We start from the raw sequence: 19,466 nt of genomic DNA, 5'->3' as shown, positions 1-19,466 counted from the left end.
TTTGTAGTAGGTTAATTTCATCATTCGATTCGATAGTGGAAAGGCAAAACCGGCAGTCGACTCAGCGTTCATGTTATTCAGTTGGCGTGAAATATTGATCAAATCAAGTATGGAGGCTCCGAGAAATGAATAACCATCAAACTATTCCTTGTCCTCTGGTATTTGAATATGTTACAGCAACATGAATTTCCTCAATGCCCAGTGACAGTTGGGTCAATTTTTATGGCCACAGTGCGTTTTGAAAAAATAAAATGGACCAACCTGAGTCTATCAAGGTTTAGGTAGAAAGATGAAAAAGCAAACCAAAAACAAGTTTCTGGCACTATAAAATCCCCGCTCTCCTACCTTCCATGAAACAAGTTTCGAGCACCTATCGGCTACAACGAGGGTTCGACCTCCGAACTATCGCGATGGATTTCAAATTGGTGGTAATTCCTTGCAAACAATGTTTGTGATTTCTAATTTTCTGTGCGTGAAAAAATTACGAGTCGTTTTGAACAAATAAATTATGTGCAGACTACATTCGCTTCAGTTGTTGCTATTATGGCGCTGTTAATGGTGGATTCAAGTTGGGCTACTCATAGAAAGGTGCTGAGCAAAAGTGATTCCAGCGCTTCACCGATATTCAATGTCATGGACTACGGTGCACAAGCCGGCGGTTTAAAAGATGATCGGACGGTGAATATTTTTTCATCAATTATATAGATTCAATATTCATTTGATATTTTTGTTGTAAAGTTTGATGCACTTCGCATATATTCATCGTTAATCCTGGGAGCCAGTAAGCACCTTTTTAAAGTAAGCACCTTTTTAAATTAATACCCACGGTCTTTACCTGTGTTTTATTTTCACGCTTAAAATCTGTTTAGTATTCATGCACTAGGAATAAATATTTTTCTGCTCTCTGGTAACTGCCAAAGATATGTGGGTATACCTTTCAGAGAACTAGTCAAATCCTTTCTTTCGCAAACAAGAAAATTTGATTAGATTATTATCGTTGTTATATTACCTACGTATTGTTTCTCATTTGTGATTAGGCCGATAGGCCTCTCCTTTGAAAGAGACTTTCGTCGTCTTTTTTATTGTCAGCGTGACCCCTGGCGGAGTGGGCAATTTGGTTCATATTTGTTCATCTTGATTCTCAGGCTGACACCTGTGCGCATTTTCAACATATTCGTCATGGTCTCTTTCAATTATTCGTTTCCGCTGATTCTGGAACCGATTCGTTTCCGCTCATTCTGGAACAGTCTGCATTAACTTGGGCGATGTCGGTGCCATGGCCTATAGGCACTCGGGCCAGCCTCTACTCACACCCAGGCATGCTTTCCGTGCCCTGCTCGGCCTCGACGTGGTCTTGACCGACATCGCCCCCGTTCTGCCCGCCCTCAAACGCAACGTGAAGAAAAACACGGTGGCGACCTCCCTCGCCTCGGCCGGAAAACCGGGATCCGGCGTCGGAAGAGTGAAGATTTCTCAGCTCTTTTGGAACAACGAGAAGCAGATTCAGGGACTGAAGCCTCCATTTGATTTTATTGTGTCGCGGATGTTGTTTATTTGGAGAATACTGTGGAGCTTTTGATTTCCACCATGAATGCCCTTTCTGGAGCGAATACTGTAATCTATTAGGTTATCAGATACGATCTCCAGAAGCCCATCAGCTTTTTTGGCAGATTTGTCCTAATTATTTCACTGTGGAGAAAATACCCCATGAGGATTTGCATCCGGAGTATGCCTATGAAGAAACTAATGTGTATATTCTTGGGATCCGGCGGTGGAAGAGTGAAGATTTCTCAGCTCTATTGGAACAACGAGAAGCAGATTCAGGTACTGAAGCCTCCATTTGATTTCATTGTTGTCACGGATGTTGTTTATTTGGAGAATACTGTGGAGCCTTTGATTTCCACCATGAATGCCCTTTCTGGAGCGAATACTGTAATTCTATTAGGTTATCAGATACGATCTCTAGAAGCCCATCAGCTTTTTTGGCAGATTTGTCCTAATTATTTCACTGTGGAGAAAGTACCCCATGAGGATTTGCATCCGGAGTATGCGTATGAAGAAACTGATGTGTATATTCTCAGGAAAAAAATGACCTAAGTGTGGGTAAAACAAGGTTTTCCAGGGTTTAGGGGTGGGGCGCAAATTGTATATGGGTTATAAAGTAGAGGGCGCATAAAGTACGTGGCCCTGTTATGCAAAAACTGTGGTCACCGTTGCTGATAGCTTAGCAATACAGACGCGAATTCCGTTGTTCCGGTATCTTTCGGAGGCGTTTTAACAGTCTCCCACGGTGGTCTGTGTTCCTCCCTGCCATTTAATTCCCCAATTATTCCAGGTACTCACTTTCATGTTTGCAAAATTTTAGTTTTCTTCAAGAATCATTTGCTATGTGTTCATCTTGCATTTATTGGTTACCGAATCAGTGTGGATATCCATCCAGTGCATTTAGTCATGGATGTCTTCCTTAACTAATGATTACTGGACTGGATTGAATTGAATTGCTCTCAATAAATTTAGGGAGACATCTCTATTGGGGTATGCATCTGAAAGATGAAATTATTCTACTCTAAAACAGAAGGCCATTACATTTCGTGCTATTCTTCATATACCTTTAAGCCTGGTGGGTTCCTGCTTGTCAATCTCAAACCCTAATTGACTTGTTATTCTCCACTGATAACGCCCATATATATACCAACAAATAATGTGCATTTTTCTTTTTTACCCTTTCTCCGAAGCCGAAGCAAATTGTAAGCCGCTTACTTTTCCTGAGACTGATAGACGAAGACCATTTCCATTTATTCATTTATTCATTTATATTTTTCACCGCGTCCTTTAAACTCCAAAAGCATTACCTTTTGGATCTAATGCTCCATGCACCACAAGCAGTCCGCTTTCATGACATAGGCACTTTCGATTCGGCTGAGCTCCAACGACAGTGGGTTACTCTTCTGTCAAGATCACTCTGTGTCTCTGAGGATTGAAATTTGGTGGATTGTCCCAACCACTTGTTTTTGTCTCTCGGAAGATTTTAACTTGGTGGATTGCCCCAATTGCTTATTTCTTTCTTTGGGAGAATTGAAGCTCGGTGGATGGCTTGACATCTCACTTCCTTCACTGCTGAACCAGGACCCCGTTCGCAAAGACCATTTGATCTGATAATGGTTGGTATTAAATAAATGAACGTGTAGTATTTTTTTTCTTGGCTAGTCACATTATGTTTAGCAGAGATTTAATCCATTCTTCATATTAAATTGCATCTGGAATTACTGCCCAGTTTAGGTCAGGATTATGGAATCTTTTGATGTTTCTGTTATGTTATATTCAGACCAAGGTATTGCTTTCTCACTCTTTATTAAAAGCACAACGGCATAGCCTTTTCTCTTATAATCACAAGAGGGGCTTCCTTTGTGGACGGTATTTTTTTCCTTTGGTCATTAAAGTTAGTTATCATGGGCTGTTCACTGATATTTCTTTCATGTCATGCAAAAATATAATGCTGAATTAAAAATTAAAAATTAGGGGCATCTTTGTTCAGGGAGCTCTTCCTCATTGGTCATTTAAGTCAGTAATCCATGGGCTGTACATTGAGATCTGTTTCAGGTCATTACACTGTTGTCATGCAGAAATGTAAGTTGTAACGTTGTTGAATTAAGAATTCAAATTGTAATTTAAAAAACTATATACTAATATTTGATTTATCCAGCATTATGTTAAATAGACAGTATACGTCTCCCTTACTTGGGAACTTTTGTGTATCTAGAGTTTTTGTGTCAGCTGAACTTTCTATCCACTACTAGACGTTCCAATATATCTTGTATGCTTTAAGTTGCAAAATCACTTCTTTTCTGCCATATTTCTCTTGCTTTATATAGTTCCTTCTCCAATTTGTAAGAGTTTTGCTTGGTCTCACTTAATGATATTTATATTGTGACAGGAAAACATGTTTTAATTTGCAATTTTAATTGTCAGTTTTTTTGTTGAATATTTATGTTGAACAAGTCCCAGGAGACAGATGACATATCACTGTGTCTTAAGATAACAAGAAGCCTCACTGAGTTGGCTGTAGATTGATTGAGTGAAAAACTGACTAAAGATCTCCATGCATACCGAGTATTGATGATATGCTAGGACAAGCGATATTCATCATCATTTGCTGTGCCCTTGTTGCAAGATCCTGTCTCATGGAACTGTTGGTCTGATCAGTTATCTTTGTCCTCTGACACCTTGCATATTTTGAATGTTTTGTTAAAGTTATTCTCCACTGATAATGCCCATATATATACCAACAAATAATGTGCATTTTTCTTTTTTACCCTTTCTCCGAAGCCGAAGCAAATTGTAAGCCGCTTACTTTTCCTGAGACTGATAGACGAAGACCATTTCCATTTATTCATTTATATTTTTCACCGCGTCCTTTAAACTCCAAAAGCGTTACCTTTTGGATCTAAAGCTCAATGCACCACAAGCAGTCCGCTTTCATGACATAGGCACTTTCGATTCGGCTGAGCTCCCGTGGTAGTGGGTTACTCTTCTGTCAAGATCACTCTGTGTCTCTGAGGATTGAAATTTGGTGGATTGTCCCAACCACTTGTTTTTGTCTTTGGGAAGATTTTAACTTGGTGGATTGCCCCAATTGCTTATTTCTTTCTTTGGGAGAATTGAAGCTCGGTGGATGGCTTGACATCTCACTTCCTTCACTGCTGAACCGGGACCCCGTTCGCAAAGACCATTTGATCTAATAATGGTTGGTATTAAATAAATGAACGTGTAGTATTTTTTTTCTTGGCTAGTCACATTATGTTTAGCAGAGATTTAATCCATTCTTCATATTAAATTGCATCTGGAATTACTGCCCAGTTTAGGTCAGGATTATGGAATCTTTTGATGCTTCTGTTCTATTATATTCAGACCAAGGTATTGCTTGCTCACTCTTTATTAAAAGCACAACGGCATAGCCTTTTCTCTTATAATCACAAGAGGGGCTTCCTTTGTGGACGGTATTTTTTTCCTTTGGTCATTAAAGTCAGTTATCATGGGCTTTTCACTGATATTTCTTTCATGTCATGCAAAAATATAATGCTGAATTAAAAATTAAAAATTAGGGGCATCTTTGTTCAGGGAGCTCTTCCTCATTGGTCATTTAAGTCAGTAATCCATGGGCTGTACATTGAGATCTGTTTCAGGTCATTACACTGTTGTCATGCAGAAACGTAAGTTGTAACGTTGTTGAATTAAGAATTCAAATTGTAATTTAAAAAACTGTATACTAATATTTGATTTATCCAGCATTATGTTAAATAGACAGTATACGTCTCCCTTACTTGGGAACTTTCGTGTATCTAGATTTTTTGCGTCAGCTGAACTTTCTATCCACTACTAGACGTTCCAGTATATCCTGTATGCTTTAAGGTGCAAAATCACTTCTTTTCTGCCATATTTCTCTTGCTTTATATAGTTCCTTCTCCAATTTGTAAGAGTTTTGCTTGGTCTCACTTAATGATATTTATATTGTGACAGGAAAACATGTTTTAATTTGCAATTTTAATTGTCAGTTTTTTTGTTGAATATTTATGTTGAACAAGTCCCAGGAGACAGATGACATATTACTGTGTCTTAAGATAACAAGAAGCCTCACTGAGTTGGCTGTAGATTGATTGAGTGAAAAACTGACTAAAGACCTCCATGCATACCGAGTATTGATGATATGCTAGGACAAGCGATATTCATCATCATTTGTTGTGCCCTTGTTGCAAGATCCTGTCTCATGGAACTATTGGTCTGATCAGTTATCTTTGTCCTCTGACACCTTGCATATTTTGAATGTTTGTTAAAGTTGTTCATGCTCATTGGTTCTATGATCTATCATATCATTCCTCCCATTTGCTGGTATCTGTTATTGGTTTGTTGGACTGATGAACCATATTTATCTTTTTTTATTAAAACACACATATTTACCCTATATTCATTTGCTTCCCAAATTAGTTTAAGTTGTGGCTTTTTGGTTTTGTCTGATTTCCATCCGGTGACTGTGCTTTGATTTGAAACTTTGTTGTTTGTGTTAATTGTTGTGACTGCTTTCTCTGGGACCCTTGTCAGATTTTGGTCTCTCATACTGTCTGCCCCACTAATTGGTATTTTTGCTGGTACTAAAATTTAACATACCCACATGTGTTTTCCAATACCTTTCTTTATGCCAAATAGTGTGGGTTTCAGTGCCAATAGAGTAGATTAAGTTCCATCATGGTTTCATCTATTTATTGCCACTTTCCAGTACATTTTGGTAATGAATTCTTTTATTGATGAGTAAGAAATAACCAGATGAAAACCTTGTTTTCCCTATTCGTAAAGTTCTAAGGTAATTAAAAGGAGATACTTGTTAGGTTTCTTAAATTTAATGTGGCAACATTTAGTCACTTAGTTTTATTCAGAGTTTGCAGATGATCTGTAATTTATTATGCATGGTTGATTGGTACTTCCTTTTCCCCTTCTTTGCAGGGGAAAGCTACAGATCTATATTGTCTATGGCTTCCACAGTGCAACCGTGGGGGCAACAATTTCTTCTTACCCGGGAAGTGAACCAGGTCATTCTTGTGGCCATGTTTCCTCTTAGTCGCCAGGCTTCTCCATCGCTTACCTTGCATTTTCTCGTTCCTTTACACAGGGCAAAAATTAGATTCTTTGGTTCAAATTTCTTTGGAGATTTGATCAAACATTGAAATTTCAGAAGTTGGGTTTATTGTGCATATGAAATGGCATGTGTTCATGCTTTTGAAATTTTACTCAGAGAAAAGAAAAGACGGATTTAGTATTGCATATGAATGAGATGTATTCTTCGTATATGCTTGGTCATCTATAGAGGTTTCTTGATTTTGGGTAATTAACTTAACCTCTTGATTTTGTCTAAAATGAAATAAGACATTCAATGTGTTCCTGAAAAGTAATTGCATAATGCTCCAGTCCAAGAAAACAAGGTTTTCCACAAACCAATTAAATCTTCTAGAAAAGTTCAACAATTCCAATTTAATAATCCTATCGACCTCTCTTTGTACCTTTTGGGACAATTGCTAGTTTATAGGCATTCATAGAAGCATGGGACGCAGCATGCATGGCATCGTCTTCCAATGCAGTGTTCCAAGTACCATCGGGGAAGACATTTCTAATTAAGCCAGTGACGTTTCTTGGCCCTTGCAAGTCTCATATTTCAGTAGAGGTGAGAAAGTTGAATATTGGATTGTATGCTTTTTAAGATGATCATGAAAATTCCATGTTAAATTATTTGCTAAAATCATAAATTTGCAGATTACTGGAACAATAGTTGCACCCAATAAACAATCTGCATGGAATAGCAGTGAACTTAATCTGTGGATTCGATTTTATGGTATATCTGGGTTCGATTTTATGGTATATCTGGGTTGACCATAGAAGGTGGCGGTGTCATTGATGGTCAAGGCCAAGATTGGTGGTCTAAATCCTGCAAGGTTAACCAACAACAAGTAAGGGTTCCCTTCAACTGTTCTGTTTCACCTCACGGTTGTGTACATGTGGCCACTAAAAAATGTGGGTGGTCCTGTTAAACCACACAAAAGAACCCTTTAACTGTTCTCTTTCACATCACCGTTGTGTACATGTGGCCACTAAAAAATGGGTGGTCCTGTTAAACCACACAAAAGGTTTCAGTCATTTGCCTAATACACGCAATTCATTTGCCCAATAAACGATGCACACATGGCACTGACAATCTCCTTCCATAGGCCGCTCTTATCCTCCAGGTCAGCCGCCATTGAAAATCCTGTCATAATCCTCTCTAATATTCCATCTCTTCCGCGTTCGACTCCACCGACTCCACCTCTAGCCTTTTCACAAGCATCATCCAAAATCTTTCCCCTGCCCAACACTTACCGTTAAACAACAAATTAGTAGTATAAACCGGCTCCTTCAATTTATATTAATCACGTCAAATTTCTTGTGTGCAGGGTTGCTTGGATGCGGCTCCACCGGTTTGTTTTCAGCCGGCAATCTTATCTTGATTACCTTGTTTATTTGCTTGAAAAAAGACGCAATGATCACCTTGTTATAAACGGTTTTTTTAATCTTTCTGTAAATTTTAATTCAAGGCTGTGCTCATCCGATTGTTTGGATTTTGGGTTGGTCTTACAGGCAATGACTATTAGTAGATGTTCAAATGTTGTGATAAAAAATTTGCAATTTGTCAATAGCCAACGAATGCATCTCGTAGTGGTCGACTCTTCTGATATCCAATTAAGCGGGCTTCAGATACAAGCTCCTGAACAAAGCCCAAACACTGATGGTATTCATTTACAAAGAGTTAAGAATGCCCAAATAAACAACTGTGTCATCCAGACAGGTTAGAAGTTAGTGATTTCACTGGTTTGCGTTAATTTGTTTATTCACATATTATCATATAGCATAGATTCATTTTCTTAATAATAAATCAGTCAATATCCTTCTAGCTTATATCTATCTCACTTAGTTAAAGTTCAGATTGGAAAACGCAGAATAAACATAAAGGGTTCTGCTAACTATGATTATAAATACTCTATATCAGGGGATGATTGCATTTCCATTTCGTCGGGCTCATCTACTATTAATATCAAAAACATAAAGTGTGGCCCAGGCCATGGCATCAGGTGAGATAAGTATTTTGGATCTTATCAGCCAGAAAATACAATCAGTATAGATGAAATCTGAATTGTACTTCTTCTCTTGTGCAGTATTGGAAGTCTGGGAAAGAATGGAGAAGAAGCCCAAATTGATGACATTGTAGTCCAAAACATCACTTTTGTCGAAACATCCAACGGAGCCAGAATCAAGACTTGGCAGGTTGGTTTAACAGGTGTATGGCTCCTTTAATTATTTATATTCATACGGCAATGAACTGCAGTTCGTAATTGATATTAATATGAATTATCTAGGATGGTTATAACAGAATTTATGCTTTTGTAAATATACATGGCGGTTCTGGCTATGCACGAAATATCATATTTGAAGACATAGTTGTTCATAATGTTAAAAATCCGATTATCATTGATCAGTACTATTGCGATTCCGCTTCACCTTGTAAAATTCAGGTGATCAACTAACCATTCTGGGCATTTCCATATTTTCCCAACATGCCCCACTAAAATATATAGACTGAATACATCTTAATATGAGTTTAGTTCCCGCCGTTGTTGAAATATCATTTTGAAGTCCGTGGATGTGTGCTTGCGATCGATGTTGCCATCAACATTAATTCCAAAATACTTGTTTAAGCGCACATAATATAGGATAAATTTCCCATTTATTTTATCTTCTAAATACTATCAATCGGGTTAGTAATTGGTAACTATATAGAATTTCATCTTTAGGTAAAGAATCGGTAATCAGGGAATTTGGTAATTCCGGAAATCTCACCCAACTCAGAGAGACCCCTCTAAACCGTAGCTAATTCCAACCATCAAAGTTAATACAAATTCTCTAAAAAAAAACCATTGTGTTTCATTTTATTGTAATATAAAATAATTGTTTAAATATATATCTATATCTATATATAATATAAACTTCACCCACGGACATCTGATCTCCATGATCTCCACTAAATGCATCGACGTAAAAACTATGTTATACTGCAATAATATTTATACAAATTGGTTTTCAAGTTTGGTATTACTGTTTGGTATCAATAATACTGTGCGTCATGTCCCTCTAACCCTAAACGTAGCTAATTCCAACCATCAAAGTTAATACAAATTCTCTAAAAAAAAAAAAAAACCATTGTGTTTCATTTTATTGTAATATAAAATAATTGTTTAAATATATATCTATATCTATATATAATATAAACTTCACCCACAGACATCTGATGTCCATGATCTCCACTAAATGCATCGACGTAAAAACTATGTTATACTGCAATAATATTTATACAAATTGGTTTTCAAGTTTGGTATTACTGTTTGGTATCAATAATACTGTGATGTCACGTATAGAAACATACAGGGAACGTCATCGACCGATGTGGCTGTGAACTTTTCGTGCAGCAAGACAGTTGCTTGCATAGGAATTACTTTGATAAATGTTGAGATAACTTCAACGACTGCAAATAAAGTAAAGTCTGTGTGTGTCAATGCTCTGGGACTGGCTCTGGGGACTATTTTGCCGCCCAGCTGTCTGAAAAACTAGTGCGGTCCCTTGGACTCCTTCAAAACAATCACAATAAATCATAGCCAAACTTAACAAGATTCAGTTATACTGGATTTTGTTCTAGGGGAACTTCATAATACTGAGAAATTTGGTGTTTTGTCAACTTACTTTGTACCTACGAGATACTTCAAAAGCATCACAATAAATTTTAGCCTAATTTAACAAGATTCAGTTATACTGGTTTTTGTTCTATGGGAACTTCATAATACTGTGAAATTTGGTCTTTTCTCAACTTACTTTCTACCTAAAAGATACATCAAAAGCATCACAATAAATCTTAGCCAAACTTAACAAGATATACTGGTTTTTGTTATATGGGAACTTCAAATAATATTGTGAAATTTGGTCTTTGTCAACTTACTTTATAGTCATATTTGATACCATTTAATTTATACATTTTTATAAATTTGCATTTAAATATATTGAAAACATCCACACATATAAATTATTATTATATTTTATTTGACTAAATCCTTTTATTTTAATTATAAAATCAAAAACCATATATTTTAGAAAAGTTATAAATATAAATTAATTATGAAATTTTCAGAAAGAGAATTATTTATTATTTTTCAAATTATTTGTTTAATCGAGTCTAAATTGGTACTTGAAACTTAGTACTAATACTTATCTCACCAAGTAAATACTTATTAGTGTAGAGTGTTAATTAGTAGAGCAAGTAATTGTGTATGTTATAATTATTTATCTTACCAAGTAAATATTTATTGGTGTAGAGTGTTAGTATTTAAAATTTTTGTTGGTACTTATCTCACCAAGTGAACACCTATTAGTGCAGAAAGTGATTGTGTATGTTATAATTAATTTTCTATATTTATTTGTGATACACCAAATTAATTAATTTAATAATTTTTATTTTTCTTCCCTGAATTTTCAAGGTGTTTTCTCTTCAAAATTAATACTCTGAAAAACATAAAGATTAAATTCACAAATTAATTAATTTAATAATTTTTATTTTTCTTACTTGAATTTTCGATGTCTTTTTGCTTCAAAATTAATGCTCAGAAAAACATAAAAATTAAATTCACACTTCTTACGCCAATTTTCTGAAATGTGTTTTTATACTACTAATTACAACTTACAAATTTAAATGATAATTCAACATAATCCAATTAAGTGGTCATAATATTAAGAGTATTAGTTGTCATAATATTGAGAATATTAATTGGGCTCATGTGTTGTTTGGTAATTTTTTATATAGTAATTTGTATTATTTATTATTTAATAATTTTAATCATTTATATTATTTAATATTTTATTATTTGATATTTGATAATTAAATATATCTATATATCTATATATATATATATATATATATATATATATATATATATATATAGCTATTTATTATTTGTAGGGTAAATTCATAATTGTATTAAATAAATATAAAAAGTAAATATGAATTTAAAAATGTTGAAATAGTTGTCTTGGGAGTGGTTCAATTGGTTAATCTATGAAATCTGAAATCGTTGAACCTCAAAAGACATAAGCTCCAATTCCCCTATTCATATCTTAGCTTACTAAATAGGCTGCTCCATTCCTCTCCGTTACAAAAAAATTACTAAAATAATTAATATATGAAATTCCATTTATTAATATATAAAAGATAACAAAAATATATCAACATATTTCATTCATAACTATAAAATAAAAACTAATTTATTATAGGTATGCTACTGGGTTCCTCTAGGTTACAAAAGAAAATGTTGGAATAGTTAATATATGAAAGTTCATTTACTAATATAGAAGAGATGACAATATTTATCATTATTTAAGAGTAAACTGTTATCCACAGTCTAGTCTTGGAGATCAACCACAAAGTCTGGTTGGAAACGTGTCAACCAAATATTCTCAATATGATCTTTTCCCAAAAATTTTCATTAATAACTTAATGTATATATTTTATTGAAATAATCATTTAATAAATTTAAATTTAAAAATATTATATAAAATATAAAAGTTAGTTATATTATTCCTTTAAAAACTAAAAGTGCAACACAAGAATATATATATATATATATATATATATATATATATATATATATGAATGATCGAAAGAATGTGAAATCTTAACTTCAAAATTTTTAATGGAAAAAATACATTACCGAGTTTTAAAATAGAACAAAAATTATAATAAATTCATATCATTTATATAAAATATAATATTTTTTCATATATAGATATAAGAAAAATTAATATTATTTTTAATTTTAATTAAAATAACAATTAAATGTATAATGAATATAAGTCAAAGAATTTTAATTTGAATAGTTTGGTAAATAATTTATTTCTTCAGTTGTGTGGGTTTATGTTTATTGAGATTTGTCACATCCTATTTGTTAGTGGCATTTATAAGAAGTTGTTTCTCATGTAATATAAATCATATAAAAAATGGTTAGTAAAGGATATATATTTTATTGTAAATTAAAAAAGAAAAAGAGAGTTATTAACTATAAAATGATGTTAGATATAGTCAGAAAATGTGTAAAAAAAACGAATAGGTTTTAAATTTTATAATTTTGTCTTGTAAGTGATAGGACATATGTTGACAATATTGAAAGTATACGTATATTCCTCATATGGAATATGCAATGTTGTACTTGTGAAAAATAAATAAATAGATAAATAATAAAAAGTTTTCAAATTAAAAATTATAAGTATTCTATTGGTTATAATAAATAAATAAATTTCTAAAAATATAGAGTGAAATATTTTATAAAATTAATAACATTGTAAAAATATATGAATATTTAAATTTAATTTAAAAATAAATATATTTAAAACAAACAAAAATTAATGTCTATAAAAAAGTTTAATTAACCATATTTGTATCATAAAATGTTTGTAAACCATGAGATTCAAAGTTCATATTTTCATGTGGATTAGAAAAAAAAAAATAACTAAAAATAACTAAATAAAAAATTGATAAAAAAAATTAAAAAACCAAAATTATATATAGAAAGAATAAAATTATTATTTTATAATGTAAATTATTAATATAAAAGAATATAAAAAAAATGAATTAAGTTATGAGAATCTAAATAATAATGATAATGACGATGTTGATGAACCTCCACTAAGAACAATGTGGTATGTCTGGCCTCAAGAAAAGGAAAGTAATATAATTGTGGTTCTTCAAAATCTTGTTTTTGTGATAAAAAAGAAGTGAAAGAAATGCTCCAATATCGCTATAGTTAGGATGGCTTAATAATTCAATAAGTTTAGAAGTGTGGCAAATGTTCCTGAATTGAGAGCGGATGTGAGTAAGAGCTAGGCAGTCTAAAAGGAAGTGTTTTTGATCTTCCACCTTCTTAATATCGCAAATCTAGCAGATTCTATCATCTTATGGAGTCTTGGGAGTACACCACCACCCGGTCTCACTTTGAAGCTCATGAGAATTAGTTCTTATCTTAGTGATGTTCATTTTTTTCTTAGTACGTGTTAACACAAGGAGATAATTCTTGTTATCAAAGGTGGGGTTGATCACCTCCTTATAGTATCTTAGCTTCCTTTTACCCTCAAGCCCCTTATCATTCCACAACTTGTACTTGAAAGTGGAGGTAACCATATCTTTGACACCGTTCTTCCTTCCCATGATGATCTCCTCCTTAATTCCCGAATGGTTGAGGCAAGACTAGGCATCCTTATCCCACCTGCGCTTGAGGCGAAGGTCGGAGTTTTGACTAAAGTTAGAAGCAATTTTTGGGAGCCTATTGGATTTCATGTTGTAAAGCTTCTTCTTATACATCATATATCTGAACATAATCATACTTTGAATGGCGGACATGTCAACATCGATCAAGAGGATAGGATAGGGAGTATTTCCCTTGATATTTAGGTTGTAGGTTATGAATTCCTTTTGAATCATCTCAATCTTTCTCCATGACTCTCTGGATATACTACAACCCCAAACTTTGCATTCGTATAAGACAACAGGGGTAACGAGAGTTTCAAAGAGGAACCTTTTTTTACTCCAAACACAAAGATTAGCCAGCTTACAATTGTTTTCAAGCTCATAATACAATTGTTTTCAAGCTCATAATAAGCTTTGCAGCCTCCAATAATCCTTTTCTCGATGTTATAATTCTAGTTGAGTTGATGCGGAAAGTCAATACCCAAATATTTGTAAAAAGAAACCTGCTCTAAACAATGGCTATTATAGGTGAAACTACCATGGGTGGTGTTTTTTGTTTTAATGATCATGAATTTAGTCTTGTGGGTATTAATGGTCATAGACATCAAGAGTCTTAAGTTGCTTCTATAGGTCATCATGGCCTTTTGCAAGAAGAATAATATCATCAGCATAGAGGAGAAGAATTCTGATTATATCACCAAACTTGGTGCCCTTGCAATCTGCAGTTTCGAGACACTCCTCAAGCTTATCGATATGAATGCCAAAAAGAGTAAGGGATAGGGGATGCCCCTGCTTAACCCCTATATTGCATTTAATATCTGTAGTCCACCCTTTGTGGGTCTTAAGCTTTGACAATGACAGTTTGACAATGACAGTCTAGTAGAGGGATCACAACAATCCTCACTTTAGGAGGAAATATTGAAAGTGAAAATTAAGTTTATATATATATGTGAAAATTAAGTTTATATATATATATATATATATATATATATATATATATATATTGAAAATGAATATTGATTATCCTCGCTTCATGAGGAACTATTGAAAATGAAAATTAATTATATATATATATATATAAAATGAATATTGATTAGTTATTCTATTATCATTGGATAAAGCTAAAGGATAAATAATAGTAATAATAATAATAATAAAATTATATAGTTAGGAATTTTTTATTTTAATACTTAGAATAAACATTAATAAGTTTTTTAATATAGTTTTAACATATCATCGCAATGAACACTTATTTATTATACCCCGTGCAAACTTGGTATAGCATTCAAATTTGCCTTTGACTAAGTATTAGCTTGTCTTCCACCAAATATTTAAGCCATCCATAGTTTAGCATTGAGAATTCATTTTTATTTTTATTTTTTATTTTATTTAAATTTATTTATTTATAAGGTTATTGGTTGAGGTCTTATTGTAGGTTGTTTAGTAACTTCCTTTTTTATTAGTTACTACATTTTTGTTTTTAGTTTTATTTCATTTTTATTTAACTTTTAAAAAAAAAATTCTATTATTTCCATTTTTATAAATTGTAGTTTTTCTCCACATGTTAAATTTAAAAAGACTTATTATTTATTAAAACATATTTCAATAAATTTAATTAATTTTTTTTTATATTTCTTAAAAAAAAATCTAAGATTTATATAAACAATCTCACACATATATAAACAATATTAGTTAATCATATTTTTTTATTTTTTGTGATGACATTTAACAATACATTATTTTATTAGTTATTTAATTTTTGGATGAAATCTTTATTTTTATTATTTTTTAGTTTAATTAAATTAGGTATAAAACTAAGCCCTACTATGTAGCCTTTCTTTTTACTCTCACAAATATATATATTAAATTCGAATTTCTCAGATTAAAATGTTATATAAATTTATTATTATTTAATTTTTAAATATATATTATTTTTATTAAATAATAATTTTTTTTACCCCTAACTAATAAATTAGATAAACTTATATTTATTCATTTTCAAAATTAACATAACTATTTATTTGATTTTTTCATTACCCATCAAATCACAAAATAAATAAATAATAAAATCAATTTATCACATATTCTTGTGCAAATTTACCTTTAAACAAAGGAAATGTTTGATTGTGTGGAAAAATGTGAGTTGACGTGAACTGACGCTGGCCCACAGAGCGTGGTATGCGTGGACGGATGAATGTTTGATTGTGTGGAAAAATGTGAGTTGACGTGAACTGATGGTCGCACACAGCGTGGCATGCGTGGACGGAGGAATGTTTGATCGTGTGGAAAAATGTGAGTTGACGTGAACTGATGGTGGCACACAGCGTGGCATGCGTGGACGGAGGAATTTTAGAAGTTGGGTTTACCACTTTGAAAACAGATTCGATGCCATAGGGCGAATTTGATCGCTCGGTTTCAAAGAGACGTAAAATACAAAAATTGCATTCATTTCAGAGTTGACACGATTACAGCGCACTATCAGGAACCGGGCGCAGTCTAAGAAAGTCGGGCGTTTGTATTTTCGATGAAAGTGAAGAAACTTGTTTTCATATGGGCTAAAAAGAGATTTATTTACAAATATCAGAAAATTAAAAGTAAAAATTGGTGACGAGACTCATTTTTATGGTGAAAAACTTGTTTTCATATTCTCACAAAAAAAATATTTGCAAATACCAAAATTTTTTAAAAACAAGAATTGGTTATAAGACTTGTTTTCAAGCCAAAAAAGATTTATAATATTTCCAACCCTTGAAATTTTGATTTGAATTCGTTCAAAACTTCTCAACTCCTTATTAGAGTCAGCGAGTCACTCATTATGACCGGAAAAGAAGGAGAATTTATTTTAGAAGTGCGAATCGTCCAAATCCTTTCATAATATAAAAAATGAATAAAAATGAATGCGCATGGTGGTTGCGTGGTGCATTTCAGAAACAGGCACAGTAGTTGATCTGTAAGATTGTGCATTTCAGAAATAGCGTTATTTCTTATTAAATGGAATCACTTTTTAAGGTGGAACACTCTCATCGAACTATGCGGATGATTGCTATAAGATATTTTATTTTAGTTCCCAGAATGGAAATTCCAAAATGTTAAAGGTTTGTTTTCACAAACCATTACATATTCTTTAAAGGCATGACATATTCTATTACCAATCTAACAATAATTGTATCAACATTTACATGTTGTACTATGAATTTAACAATAATGATGTCAACAAGTCTGGAGTGTAAACTAGTTGGTAACAAGGTGTTCTATAAAGACATTTCTCGTATGAATTCGCAAGTTCAATCCCCAACTTATCCAGGTTCATGGTAGTGGCACATGCGAACGCCCAGAGATTATAGTAATAGCTATCACCGTAAAGTAAATCATTATTATCGCTCGGCATATTGTTTATTATTAATTATGTGATTATGTCAGGATGGATCCAAAGTGAATCATTAATATCATTATTACCACTTAGTATATTGTTTATTGATTAGGTAGTTAAATCAGCGCAAGTAGAATCTACGCAATGTGAAATATTTCTTTTTGAGCATAATTAGAAATTCTGAAATTCCGTAACTTGTACAGTTGAAATGTAGAAATTCACTGTAATTCGATATTTAATTTTGTAGTTTATTCCTGTTATATTGTCTAAAACTCCTCGTATTTATTAAGTTTATCATTTGAATTTTAAAAGTAGCTGAAATGTTTTAAAGGGCTCTTCTTTAAGTTTATTATCAGTAGCAAAACATATTATCAGACTAACAATATGCTTATGCTTAATTCTTTAATTCAAAAATACATAAAATTGAAAAGTCGTGCACTTCTATATCGATAAAAGTTATAAGATATCAAAGCTTTATCTCCATCGACTCTATCTTGACTAAGGCAAGCAATCTCACTTTGTAGCAAGATATATTCTTTAGACAAGCAATCTCACTTTGTAGCAAGATATATTCTTTAGACAAGGCATTAATTTCCTCATTAAGTTCATGAAGAATATGGCAATACCAAATTCATTCAAGGGGTGCAATACCTATTTAATGTCATGTAAGTTGGTCTAAATACCTATTTAATTTCATGCATAGAGGAGTAAGTGTTTTGGACATTGAATAATTAAAGGACTTCATGTGCACTGAATTCTTAAAATATTTTAATGGCTAAATAATTGAGTGAATCACATGATTTATTGGAAATGGGGTCGAAATACGTCTTTGTATATCCCAAACTATGATAGATGTGTAAAAACAGAAAGAGGTTTTTGTAAATGATCCATTCTCGCCAGAAAACTCTTTCAGATTTGAAAAATCCATTTCCAACCTCTTGGAAACGGTGCCCAAAGTTGATGGCAAAAACATAAAATTATGTAATATTTAAATCTAGAAACATGGACTGCAAAGATTCATTCAAATATTCCTAACCATGAACCCTTTTTAAAAATTGAGAGATGTATTTTTTAATGAACTCATTCCAACAAAACCCACTTTTGTTTTTCAAAAGTTCATTTCCACTTGTTTCGATTTGATTTGTTAGCGCATAAAGAATAGTTGTTATGTACATATAGAGATAAATATAGAGCTATTAAGTTTGATATTTCTCATAAATAAATAAGTTATTCACATGCACAAAAATATAAAAATTATGCTGATAATTCTTGAAACGAAGTAAGTTATTCACATGCATAAAATAGAACAATTATGTTAGTAATTCTTGAAACATAATTAAGTTATATCATCTAAAAAATTATTAACAATATTCTCATGATGATATGCATCAAATATTTAAAGAAAAATATTGTACTCTTAAAGAGAATATGTGCTTATGTGCATAGGAATAACATCTAGTATATTTGATTTACTAGAAATGAATATGTGAGTAACTTTTTTGAGAAAGAGTTCTATTAAAGCCTTTGCATAAAATACCATGGGTTGTGTTATTTGAGAATTTTTTTTATTTTATGCCATTTCTTTATGAAATATGATAAATTTTCAGATGTGTGAAACGATGGGAAAATATTTTCTATTGCGTGCATCATGGCTAGTGAGTTAGCTAACTTTTGGAAAAAGAATAATTAGTGTGTTAAATCCTAGTAATATATATATATATATATATATATATATATATATATATATATATATATATATATATATGAAAAGAAGTATTTGTTGTGTTTGAACTCCTCAAAAAGAAGAGAAGAGAAAAACAAGTCCTTGTATATATTATGGAATTAGATTCTTAGAGAGGAAAATGGGCAAACGTATGCTTTATCATCCTCAGATTCTTCTTGAGGATTCTTTAGAGAAACATATACATTGCATGCATGCGAAAATATAGTTTTGGTATTGGATTTTTAATGAAAATGAAGGTTCAATCGCATAATATTGATTGTATTAACCTTCTTTTAGGAAGAATAATATGCAATTGCACATATAAAGGGATTAAATATGGTATTAGTTTTCTTTCAGGAGAAGACTGTGTATAGTTATTGGGCTAAATATTTTGGTAAGAGGGAAGTGTTTCTTTGCATTTATGAAAGAATAAATGTTATGTGTTTGATCTCTTGGAAAAGAAATGTGTTTATCTTTCCATGCAAGATTTAGTCAATTTTCTTTGGAAAAAAATATAC

The 19,466-nt window shown here is 32.3% G+C and overlaps 1 protein-coding gene and 1 pseudogene across 1 annotated transcript; both read left to right on the top strand.

The window, feature by feature from the left end:
* The first annotated feature begins 1,227 nt into the window (after positions 1-1,227).
* Positions 1,228-6,659, top strand: LOC149236413 (uncharacterized). The gene is made up of 2 exons (XM_089461562.1): positions 1,228-1,824; positions 6,496-6,659. Exon 1 carries the CDS (start codon positions 1,277-1,279, stop codon positions 1,577-1,579), a length of 303 nt encoding a protein of 100 aa, XP_089317688.1. The 5' UTR covers positions 1,228-1,276; the 3' UTR covers positions 1,580-1,824; positions 6,496-6,659.
* On the top strand, positions 1,729-10,182 carry LOC149236412 (putative polygalacturonase At1g80170; annotated as a pseudogene).
* The last annotated feature ends 9,284 nt before the right edge of the window (positions 10,183-19,466 follow it).

The sequence above is a fragment of the Pinus tabuliformis genome, chromosome 8 (genome assembly GCF_031772625.1).
Source record: "Pinus tabuliformis cultivar Carrire ecotype Pingquan chromosome 8, CPIR1, whole genome shotgun sequence".
Lineage (NCBI taxonomy): Eukaryota > Viridiplantae > Streptophyta > Pinopsida > Pinales > Pinaceae > Pinus > Pinus tabuliformis.
The sequence above is the reverse complement of the archived record's forward strand: the minus strand, read 5'-3'. Positions and strand labels throughout refer to the sequence as shown.